At 38.0% G+C, this 13,090-nt stretch overlaps 1 protein-coding gene across 2 annotated transcripts in view; it reads right to left on the bottom strand.

Annotated features, from left to right (window-relative positions):
- The window catches only part of THEMIS (thymocyte selection associated), a gene marked incomplete at its 5' end in the record, with an annotated part of 134,145 nt that overhangs the window by 78,067 nt on the left and 42,988 nt on the right, over positions 1-13,090 (bottom strand). For both annotated transcript variants that reach the window (XM_081094241.1, XM_081094242.1), the window contains one exon: positions 6,615-7,073. In XM_081094241.1, coding sequence (XP_080950367.1) covers positions 6,615-7,073 — 459 coding nt within the window. The remainder of the gene's footprint in view (positions 1-6,614; positions 7,074-13,090) is intronic.

Below are 13,090 nucleotides of genomic sequence, written 5' to 3'. Positions count from 1 at the left end.
AACATTCTCAGAGAGATAAACTATTGCTACTTTAAAGTAAGAACACAGTAACATTTTAAAAATTATGTAAGAAATAACCCTGGAAAATTAAAAATATGATAGCTAAAATTGAAAAATCATTAAAACAGTTGGAAATGTAGTTAAAGAATTTTCCCTAAAGGGAAACCAGAGATAAAGAGACAGAAAAAAGAGAGGAAAAAAAAAATCCTAGCTCAACATGGGAGCTTCAACAAGAGATCAGAAGTTTCAAAAAGAGAGAAGAGAAAAAAATGGCTAAAAGGGAATTATTAAAGAAATAATGCCAGAAACGAAGGCCCTAAATTTCTATACGGAAAACTGCCATTGCAATGAAATCACAGACCGACCCACTACAGAGGACATTGCTGTGCAGCTTCAGAATACGGTGGATAATCTCTCCAAGGCCACATCAGAAGGTAGAGCATGAGGCAGCAAAGCTTTCAAAACTCTGAGTAGAAACTATTTCAACATGGAATTTTATAAGTAGCCAAGCTATCAATCTTATGTGAGAATAAAGATTGTTCAAATATTCAGGTGGTCTCATTAACTAACTGATATCTTATCTCAGGAAGTAAGTGGGGGATGGGCTCCTCAAACTGGAAGAAAAGCGAGAAAGCAATTATTTAATTTCAGAAACTGCTAGTAGACACCGAAGCAAGTCAAAGGGGAACCATGAGGACGATTTTTAAAATATAAGTCCCAGGACAGCACTGTTATAGATGAAATGTCTGTGTCTCCCAATATTTATATTTTAAAACCCTAAAAACTCTACCCTCCAATGTGATGGTATTAGGTCGGGCCTTTGGGAGGTGATAAAAATTAGATATGTCATAAGAGTTAAGTCCTCATGAATGGGATTTGTGACCTTATAAGATTTATGAGACAGCTTGCTTTCCCTCTCTGCTCTCCACCACATGAGGACATAATGAGAAGTCAGGAGTCTGCAACATGGAAGAGGTTCCTCACCAGAACTTAACCTTGAGGGCACCCTGATCGCAGACTTCCAGCCTTCAAAACTGTGAGCTGACTAAGTCAAGCACCCATGCAAGAGGTCTAGAAAGCAACCAATTCAAATTAGTGTATGAGAATGAAGGGTTCCAGGAGGAATACTTGCAGGGGGAAAACAATAGAAACGGTAGCTATGACAGTTTGGTCTCAGTGGAATTTTTCCTTCCTTCCTTCCTTCCTTCCTTCCTTCCTTCCTTCCTTCCTTCCTTCCTTCCTTCCTTCCTTCCTTCCTTTCTCTCTCTCTCTCTCTCTCTCTCTCTCTCTCTCTCTCTTTCTTTCATCTTTCTTTTTCTTTTTCTTTTTAGAGATGTCAAAGAATACTTTAAGATTTAGGAATGAAGAAAAACAAGCATGAAACAATAAGATCATCATTACAGAAAACCAAAGAATTATGCAAAATGGAATTATAGTCTTTTCACAGCACTTGATTCAGCAGTGAATTGTTACCATAAAAAAACACACATTAACCATAATTTACCATATACTGAGAGAATGGATAGGAGAAGAAGAAATCCTATCTAATAAAAGAGAAACATGGTAATTAGCTGTACGTCTGCTACCCTTCCCATTGGCTAATCAGGGCGATATGCAAATTAATTGCCAGCCAAGATGGCGTCCGGCAGCCAGGCAGCTTGAAGGTAACATGAGGCTTGCTTGCTGCAGTGACAGAGGACTCCAACATTCCCCTCCTGCCTTGCCGGCCTCTGAGCTTGCAATTTGAAACATTGTAACAAATATAGAAGCTAAACAAAACCCCAGAAACCTGCTTTCAGCCTGCCGGGATCTCAGAGCTGGAGTTGAAACAGTGTTTTGATTATAGAACCCAAACAAACCAGATATCTGCTTTCAGCAGCTGAGGCCTCAGAGCTGGAGCCTCAGAGCTAAAGCTGGCCCAGAATAAAAAAAGAAAAAGAAAAAAAAGGAGCCGTTGGGAGCTTCAGTCACCCACCAGCCTGAAAACAGCCCTCAGCCCCTCACCCAGACTGGCCAGGCACCCCAGTGGGGACCCCCACCCTGAAGGGTATATGACCAGCTGCAAACAGCCATCATCCCCTCACCCAGGCTGGCCAGGAACCCCAGTGGGGACCACCACCCTGATCCAGGACACCTTTCAGGGCAAACCAGCCGGCCCCCCACCCATGCACCAGGCCTCTATCTTATATAGTAAAGGGTAATATGCCTCCCAGCACCGGGATCAGCAGAACCCTGAGGCCTCCCAGCACCGGGATCAGTGGAGCCGCGAGGCCTCTCGGCACCGGGATCAGCGTGACAGGGGGCAGCGCCCAAACCCCCTGATTGCCCTGCGGCTCTGTGTGTGACAGGGGGCGGGGCCACAACCTCCCTATCCGCCCAGCTCTGTTCGTGACAGGGGAAGGCGCCCCAACCCCCGGATCAGCCCTGCTCTGTGCCTGATAGGGGGGAGCTCTCCAACCCCCTGATCGCCCTGCAGCTCTGTGTGTGACATGGTGCGGCGCCCCAACCCGCCTGATAGGCCCTGCTCTGTGTGTGACAGGGTGCAGTGCCCCAACACCCCTCCCCCCACGGTCCCTGCTCTGTGTGTGACGGGGTAGAGCCATAACCTCCCATTGGCCCTGCCCTGAGTGTGAGAGTGGCGGCGCCCCAAACCCCTGATCGGCCCTGCTCTGTGGGTGATAGAGGGCGGCATCCCATCACCCCCACGGGCCCTGCTCTGTGTGTGATGGGGTAGAGGCATAGCCTCCCTATTGGCCCTGCCCTGAGTGTGACAGTGGTGGCGCCCCAACCCCCTGATCGGCCCTGCTCTGTGGGTGATAGATGGCGGTGCCCCAACCCCCTGCTCCCCCCTGCTCTGTGTGTGACAGTGGGCGGTGCCCCAACTCCCCTATCTGCCCTACTCTGTGAGTGACAGGGGGGAGCTCCCCAACCACCTGAAGGGCCCTGCTCTGTGCGTGACAGGGGACAGCGCCCCAACCCCCTGATTGGCCCTGCTCTGTGTGTGACAGGGGGTGGCGCTGCAACCTCCCCATCAACCCTGCCTTGAGTATGACGGGGGTGGGGGTGCCCCAACCCCCCAATCAGCCCTACCCTGAGTGTGACTGAGGGTGGCATCGCAACCTCCCAATCCGCCCTGCTCTGTGCATGACAAGGGGCGGCGCCCCAACTCCCCAATCGGCCCTGCTCTGAGCCCAACCAGGGGCTGCACCTAGGGATTGGGCCTGCCCTCTGCCACCCGGGAGCAGGCCTAAGCCAGCACGTCGTTATCTCCCGAGGGGTCCCAGACTGCCAGAGGGCACAGGCTGGGCTGAGGGACCGCCCCCCCCCCACCCGAGTGCACAAATTTTTGTGCACCGGGCCTCTAGTAGAAATATAAGAGAATTAAAATCTTCGTTACCATACCAAGTAGAGCAAGTTACTGTCTAAAGTCGGTGACTTGAAAAATAGCAAAATCACTGTGTTTTTTGGAAATGTAAATGCAAATACAAGAAAGCAAGAACAGAATATTGAAAAGAATTTAATTTAAATAGCAGAATTAGGGAATGATCAAGGGAACAAAGTTTGCTGATAACTTTGTTATAAGCCTTTTACCACTATTTGACTTTTTTTGACTGATAAAGATTGGATTTATTTTAAAAAATAAAATGAGATAGTCTTTCCTTCAGGATACTAAAAGATGAATGTTTTATTTCTGCTATCCATTTATCACCTATTAAACATTATTCATATACTGCCTTTCTGATATCACCTTTCTGCTTGTATGATTTCTATATTCTGCTCATATGTGAATTAATATGTCATATATCTGAGCAAAAACTATACCCACAAATTCTAGAAGGCATTGAGTTTTTCTCCTAAAAGAAAATGCAGCTTTCCAATTCTTAAAATTTCAGTTAGGGAAGAAATAATTATCAATCTATACTTTAAAATATACTTTAAAAAGTTTTAATGATAATGAACTCTAATTTTTGGAAGTAAATTTAAATAGCTGACTCAATTTTTCATTTGCAAATATTATGCATTCCATTTCTTACACTACTATGAATTTTACCTTCCTGAGAAAAGTACAAATTGATTTCATTATGACTTATAAGAGACCAGTAAGTAGAGGTTTTGGACAATTATCTATATCTATTTTCCAAAAAGATATAATTAAAAAATATTAAATGTATGAGAATTAGAGGGGTTTTAGGCCTGTAATGAGGATTATAACCAAGAATTTCTGGGACAAATATTTCATTTAAATACTTTTTGCTATTTTTTTTATGGAAGCTAAATTTTCACAATAATACAATATTTAAAACTAATACCAAAAGTAGAATATCGTTATTCTCTCTAATCTCTACTTACTTGCTATGTTTCCTTTTCAGCGTATCAATATTTCATCACTTCATACAGTTCTCAATATTTTTCTTCTTGCCTTTTCCCCTAAAGTTTTTTGTGAAGTTGCTAACCCTGGTTCAGACCTATTCTTTCTATTGTGACTTTAGAAAGGAAAGGCTCCAGCTAAGAGGGGTTCGAACTGTGCCTGACACTGAAGGCCTTTGGAAAGCAACTTAGCAACATACCCTTGACTTCAAGGCAAGTTTGAATCTTCAATATAAGAAAGAATGTGAAACAAGAGCACAATTGATCTTCAAAACAGTCTACACTTTATATTTAGAAGAAAAATGCCTACAACAACAAACATTTTAAGAACTGGGCATTCTGTGTTGGATGCCCTTCCTCCATTGCCAGGAAATATTCTGCAGTCAGTACACATGCAAAACAGTCTCATGGAACATCTGTCCGGAAATTGTAATACAATAGGAACTAATGTTTAAAATAATCCCCATGAAATTAAGGATTCAAAATAATTAAAGTCAAGATTCCATTCCATGTCATTAAAGAATGGAAATTGGACCATAACATTTTGGAAGGATTTTGTTTCAACCAAAGGATTTCTTCTGGGGTCTTTGTTAGCAGGAAACCATATCTAAGCCCATCTAAACGATTCTGTTTAAATCCCCTGCTCTTCTGTCAGTGTTTATATTTAACAAACTGCACCACCATCCAGCCAATAGACCAATCCAGAGGCCAGACGTCTTATGGCTCAAGTTGACTTTTACCCCCTTCCAATAGTTCTCCATATTCTACTCGCTGTATTTCTTAAATGCCTGTCAAAACAACTACTTCTCTCTGTCTGTTACTTTTGAGATTTCTATTGTACTAATCCCCAACACTGCCACAAACCTAATGGCTTCACTGCACTCTGCTGATCCTGCTCCTCCAGGCTGAAAACCTTCAACTGTGAAATGCTAACCCATTAGCATATATTTCAAAACCCTCCATGATTCATTCCACTCTGTCTTGCATGATTTACTAGTTGTCTCAACCTGCCTTCTTCCTCTCTTTCTTTACACCTGGTGCACTATAGCTCCATTCACTTGCTTACCTGCTTTGCCAGAAGCTGCTTGCTAACACTTCCTCCAAAGTTATTCCCTCTTTGTTAGCCTATTTGTTCTTCAGGTCTTTTTTAATGCCATTTCCTCAGAGAAATCTTTATTGATCCTTAATATAAATTCATGAAATGTAAACATCTTGTTCAGATGCCTAGGTTCTTGGTTGGCCTTCAGTTGCAGCCATGTGATAGGAGATACCAATGGTTTTAGAAAATGAACAAATTTCAAAATGAAAAAAGTTTATCCATTATTTAAGAATATTGAGAAAAACTCTATTATTAATTTTGACTGTACATTTTGGGTTAACTAACAAAACACCAGAGAACTAAAATTTTTTGCAACATCATATTAAAAAATAATCGTGCTGTGGCCTCAATCTTTTAATCACTATTTGAGTGGAATTCCTTACCTGTACCTTTGTTTCAAATGAATTAATCAATTTTTGGTTAAATATTTATGTATAACAAAATTTAGCATGTACTTTCAAAACCTACCCAAACTTTCACATCAACTTTTTCTTAATTGTATAAGTGGGCAGCAATATTAATAGGAGAAGAGATATATAGAATTGGAGAGAGGGGTACATGTTGACTAAATACTTTTACATACTACTTTATGTTCTCAAGTATATTATACAAAGTACCTGACTAGAACTTAATTTTATTCTCAAAACTACTCCAAGAGGCAGGCAAAGGGATATCATCATCCTTTTTACATAGACTGTTTGTTTGTTTTTCAATGGCTCACCCAAAGCCACCATCTATTAAATCATGGATTCTGACTTAGAATTCAGGACTTTGGACTGCAAGTTCAAGACTTTCCCTATGTATCTAATCCTGAAAATTCAAGATATTAATTTCTTTAGGGTAACAATGCTCTCTCCAGCTATTGCTATTTTCAAATGCAAACAATTCCCTGAAGATTACATATTAAAGCACACCTATGTGTAAATTAATTTATCACATCATTTCCCTTGTCAGAGGGACGTGCAGCTAGTAAGGAAGATTTATTACCAGTGATGGCGGCTGACGTAAAGGTTCTCACAAAAATAGGAGTAAGGTACACATTCAGGAACAGACGGGACAGAGTACCATTCTTCACTCCAAAGCCTTTCCCTTTCCCAAACCCCACAATGCTCCTGCTCATGGAGCATCATTTTCAGTGGATACTTACATTTCATCACACCTTGAATTTCATAAACAGGCTTGAGTATCAGAGCACCATAAAAGCCTTCAGGGAATGGATTCGGTAAGTCCCACTTATTTGAAAAATCTGTAAGTTTCACAGTTCGTGTCCTGTTCTTTGGAATCTTCCATTCAACGATCTCCTTTAGAGTATAAATACGTTCATCTTCACACTCGTAGAATTCTCCTTCTTGTGACAAAGGCAAAGTAAACGAGTGGTTTTGATGGTTTCTTACCACACCACAGTTCACCACTATTTCTTCATTGATTTCTTCAACTGAGTTGAGCATGATTTTCTCACCTTGCTTGATGACAAGATTCTCTAGTTCCATATCCTTCTGATGATAGAAGCAAGGATGCCCTAGTCTACTTGATCCAATATGGATGGTCCTTATAATTTCATCCATAGTAAGGTATGGAGTTTTATCCGCCACAATCTTAAAAAGACCTAAGAACAGAATTGTGTGAATTAAAGAGAGTTCTTACAATGGAAGTTCTCTATGAAAATCACAGCAACAACGTTATAAAACAAGTATAATGTAGCTTTTAAAAGTAATGTATCTTTTTTAAAGATTAGATCTACTTCTTTAAATCCTGAATTCTTTTAGGAAAAATTTTAATGTATTGTGTGTAGATTACTGGATCACCAGACCCAGGCAACATAAATGGAGACAAGAAAAAAATACCATGAGAGCGAAAAGGTCCTGTCCTTGGAAATGGAAAATCTGGATGAGATACTGATTGTATGATACTGAACAAAGCATTTAATCTCTCAAGATCACATTTTTTAAAATGAGAGGATTGGATTAGATCAATTTTCCCATAACTATAATCTCCAGACACACCAGAATTAAGAGATTCTATAAGGAAACTCGTATGGTAAATTAATAATTACAAAAGCAATATACCTAGAACTAGATACTGGTGATGGCTGTACAACATTGTGATTGTACTTAAAGACAGTGAAGTTTACACTTTAAAATGGTCAAATTTTTTCCAGTGTAAAGACTGGCATGGTTTAGAGCCCAGGAATATGTACAGGAGCAGTTTGAAATGCATAACTTGTGGTGGAGAAAAATGTGCATGAAGAGAAGAAAAAGTGTTGGCAGTCAGGTGGTGATAAAAATAAGGGTGAAAACTCAAGAGTACAGTTATTTTTACAGTTGATCTTTGCTCAGAAAAATAAATTTTTGGTTAATTGTAGATATAAACTTCCAGGAAAAGTGTGGGTGATGTAATCTTCGTGGGAATGAGTAAGGTAGCATGTACGATCTGTCCTGAAAACTTTTAGAAATTGAATAGTATTCATTCACTGCTGGTGTACTTGAAGATTGTAAGGCAAAGAAACATTTACTTTGAAGGAACTTCTTATTTTATTATGTCTTGTGTCAGGAAAAATCTAATAAAATAGTATTCTTGAATTCTCCACAGTAAATGAATTTGTGTGTGTGTGTGTGTGTGTGTGTGTACGCACATGAGAACATGTGCATGCCCGCAACATTTAATCTCACTTGTCTGTGTGTGAAGATTTATTTCTAAGAGTCCACAATCATTATCAGGGTGTAGAAATTTCAGCAGTTTTTGTGAAATAAGTTTTGAAAAAATAGCTACCTAGAATCTCATAAATACTAGAGACACACTGTTGTTTTTTCTATCCTAGGTTTATTGATGACATAAGTCATAGAAAATGAATTTAGCATCTTCTTTCTTGGGGAATTGGGTTCACCTAAGGTAATAACAGACCTAAAATGTTATGAAGTAGAAAAAGCCTGAAACCCTAAGGCCTACCATTATTTCAAGTTAATCACACACTTCAGAGCTGTCTTGTTGGATGTCTCTATTGCAAAAAGAAAAAAAATCCATCTATATATCTGTGTGTTTTCCCATAGAAAATGATTGAGTACCCAGTTTAGCATACTAAGTGACAGAGCACACAAAATTTTTGATTAACTTATTTCTTCATATACTATTATAGCCAATCCAAAAGTCCCTCCTTATATATAGTCACTTAATACCATATAAATTAGAGCAAGCTATAAATATATATAAAGGAAATTCTATTTCACGGTAAACTAAAGCACCGTAGGCCTGATCAGGTTTAAATTAGACCAATACTTACTCCATCTTTTTCACAAAGAGTATAGTAGCTTTCACTGGGGAAAAAAATGATTTGTTATTCTTTCAAATGAAAAAAAACAACAACCACATTTTAGGAGATGCATGATCATGAGAGTGATTACAAAATAAGCCAATGTGTAACTTTATAAAATAAGTTAAAAAACAGAAAATAGATTTCTGTTTCCAAATTTGTCTCCTATTAAAATGTATATTATTATTTTTAAATTATAATAAATTGTTCACAAAGAGCATGTCACAAAAGAAACAAGAAACTGCAATAAATTGATCTGTTGAAAATTAGTCAATATTTAATTTAGTTTGTAAGATCTTGACTCTGAATCTTAGGTTTTCAGAAAGTTTATATTTTTAAGTAATTCTTAATGATCTGCAATCATTGTTATTTATAGTCATAGTAACAAATGAAATTTGTTCAGGCATTTACTTTTGGAGGATTTTTTTTTCCTTTACATCATTTATCCTCACCATAATCATTTAAGGACAGTGAAACTATTATTATTACTGAGTGATATGAAAGTAGTCATGATTTTCATAGTCATGGCTCTAGAATCTCAAATAAGAATTTTATTCTCTTGCCACCACACTAGGCCTCCTCATCACACAACTTACTTGTAAAGACATTGTTACTGAAAACATGTTTATTCCAGTTCACAAAATATACATACACATCTCTAGAGCTGGCTCTTCCTTCGCCTGGGTCAGCCTTTGCAGACCCTTCAATATGAGAAGAGCAAGAATAATTTCCTGGCTCACTGTGCAGAATTTGTGCTCTTCAGATGTTTTTTATACTTTTTTCTCTTTCTGTCTCATCAATTCATTTCCAAATAGGGAGTAATTTTAAAAATTAAATTTTCTAACTATATATCACAATGTTATCTAATATATATATCATGAGATCATTATGAATTTAGAACCCTTTTACTCGTCTAATCTTTAGCTTGATTTCCCAGTTCCAACCAAATATATTTCTTCCATCTCTAAAACTGTCATAGAGTGAACTTCACCCAGTAATTCTCATCTTTCTCTCATATCATTAACATTAGAATTATTACAATATTAGTATCTTAAAATATGCTAGAAATTCACATTTAAGACAAAATATAATTTTCAAAATAACAATATGAGGTAGCTACAGATAAAACACAAACATTTCACAGACAAGCATGAATGTTTGAAGAGAGGCCATACATTTTCCATCATCACATGGATCATTAGAGACTGCCATGCTCTTGTGTCTCTACAACTCAAGGGCTTAATCACAGAGTTACACATTTCACCCTCTGACTATTATCTGAAATCATGCTTTGTTTATCTAACCTTTTATTAGTTAACAGGAATGGTCCAAGGTGGGTGTCTACCCGGCTTGTGGGTGCAGAAAGACTGAGAACTTTTAAAACTAACAACATAAGAAAGTGAGCTTCACTGATGTTAAAGATATTGATGGGCATTACCTGTTCGCATGCCAGATGGCCACATGCTGGAAGGGGTAAGTGAGGCCTCTCAGGAGGCCTGGGGGCTATTCAAGGTGAAGGGGTTGACTGCTGCACACACCAGTTCGAGTGGTTTCAGTGTGTTGCAGTTACCTGCCATATTTAAGTGGGTTTCTATAATGTATTATCATAGTTTTAAAATAAAGCAACCCTCACAAAATGAATAAATGCCTTTAAACACTTCCTGGAAGAAAGCCATGTATTGAAATTAAAACTAATATAACCACAAGAACAACAAAAAATGGCAGAGTTGACATTTCAACTCCCACTCAAGCTTTTTTTCAGCCATATTGTGTGATAAAAAAATGGCGCTCTAGTCTAATAAAAAACTAAAGTAGCTGAAACTTCTTTAACACAATTTATCAAACTATGGATTTCTATCCATTCTCACTATAAAGAAACTTGAGATACAGGTAAAGGTATGTCAAGTACACACAAGTGTTAAATTAATACACATATATTTGAGATGCATGCTTGAAAATTTCAAATGTACTGAGCTATGTGAAGAAGATTTGGAGATAAGTCAGACTGCTACAAATTTCTGGTCATGTGTTTGTCTCTCTGCCAATAAAGCAAAGTATGTCTCAGTTATTTTTGTGATTGTGTGCGTCCACCTCTTAAAATGTTTGTTCTGCAATTGAATTTCTAAGCAGCCTGTTGTTTTATACTTGCCTGTATAAATTTCTCATTTCACATGCTTCTTGTGGCTTTTTTTATCATTTGTTTTGTTGCCAAGACAATTCTTAGGTTAGCTTAACCTACAAAATCTTCAAGACTACCCCAAATCCACTATTTTCACTAGAAGTTCTGGCTCAAGCATGTCTATTCAACTTCAGATGGAAATGGGGTACATGAAATAACCTACCAAAGCAAAAACCTCAAAACCTTGAGTGAAGTATATATAATACTATCTAGTAACATTTTATATAATAATGTTATCACACATTATATAATAAATAATAATGTTCAAACTGTGAGAAAATTCTCCAGATTTTACAGAGTCAATTTTAGGATTATTGAACATCATCAACCAATGAGTGATTCCAATGGTCTCCACAAAAGAGTCTCCAACAGCAGAAAGAAGGAATATGAAGTAAGTCAAAGTTCATGATAAGAAAATTTTGCATAGGAATTTAATTGAGAAATTGGGAACGGGAAAAAAGACATAGCAAAGATGTGACCATTGTTTTTTTAAATGTTAGATGAGAAAAAATAAGGCTGTAGAATTTCTATGCTTAAATGTCTTTAAATTTATAATGGAATAGGAATTGTCTATAATAGCTACTAAGAGTTTTTAATACTTCTTTTACCCGAAGGTAAAAAGAATAATCATAAAACCTACCATTTTATTTTTAACTCTGTGTCAATTATTGCATTACAAAAAGACCTCTTTTCTCAAATAACACTTAAACTCCTTGAAAGGAGTGATGCTGCAATATCTAACACATTTGGGATGTTTAACAAATACATTACACTAATAATGTTAGGTCTTGAAACCAAATGATATAACTTGGTATCTCTGCCTAAATCTCTAGGTTACTTATAAAGTTGTCATCTATAATTGTTCACGTTAAAGCTTTCTCCTGCCCAGCAGGGAGAATGAGTAATAAGCCTAGGATGAGGAGAGATAATGTGAGAAATTCCTCTTCCCATAAACCTTGGCAGGAGCACAGCTCCCTGGACTCCTTAGTTCCGCAGAGCGCTGCCCTTGGGTTATGGAAAGACACATAGAGGCATCATGCCTGGAAAGAAACCTGACAGACTTCAGTCACCCCAAATCTCTCAGGAGGCTTTGTTAGGAGGATCTTCAAAATACTATAGATTTTCTACTCTTGGTCCTGGTGACTTTGGGCAATAGAATTTACAGGGCCAGCGATACACAACCATCCCAACATGAAGGTCAAGGGGTAAAAAGTATGAGTGTTGATTCAGACAGCCTGGGTTTAATTCTGGCCTCAGCCCTTTCCTCTGTGTAAACTTGAGAACTTAAACTCTCAGGGCTACAATTTCCTTTTCTATGAAATGAAAAAAAAAATCATCTGCATCAAAACATTAATGTGATGATTAAATGAGTTAATAAATGCAACATGCATAGAAAATACTTAATATATAACATGTACCAAAAAAGCAAAAAAAAAAAAAAAAAGGTTATTTATTCTCTCTTTTTTTTTTTTTTTTTACTCTGGAATTCTGAGTCAGAGTTTAATACCTGTAAGGTGAAAGAGTACAAACTAGAAAATCCAGCCTGGACCAAATTAGATGAGACCAACTTTATAGAATCCACAATTCGTCATCTGACACAGATTGAGCAAAAAAATCCCAGCAATATCTTCCACAGATTTTGCCAAAGTGTTTGAACATGGAAGTGAGTCTCAGGTGACCTCTTTTAGGTGGACTGCCTTTGGGGAAATAGTTCCAGGTTGCTCTGAAGAGTTTGCCTGACCCCATGCTTTGAGAAATTGCTTAGAATTTAACCACCATAATTTTATGCCCATAATGAGCAGATTATAGGGAGATGTAAGAACTTTTAAAATGCAAATACTGTGCTGCTTGTAGTTATTCACAAGGTATGCATTATACACAGCTGCTGAAGTTCCCTTGAACAAAAGTAACAGCAAAATGCCAAGGCATTTTTGAAAATGTGTTTTATTCATGGCTCTGAAAGGTAGTTGAAGCCAATTCAGGGAGGAGCATACCCTCCCTCTATTTTAATGATCATAATTTTGCTAATGGAATGTTAGTGGAAAGAGTTCAGAAGCCATGTGGCGCTGATTGCGTTGTTCGGTATTGATGTTGCCTGCAAATTACATGTACCTAAGTAGCCACCTGTTTATGCTTA

This window comes from Myotis nattereri, assembly GCF_964212035.1.
Source record: "Myotis nattereri genome assembly, chromosome: 6".
Taxonomy (NCBI): Eukaryota; Metazoa; Chordata; class Mammalia; order Chiroptera; family Vespertilionidae; genus Myotis; species Myotis nattereri.
The sequence above is the reverse complement of the archived record's forward strand: the minus strand, read 5'-3'. Positions and strand labels throughout refer to the sequence as shown.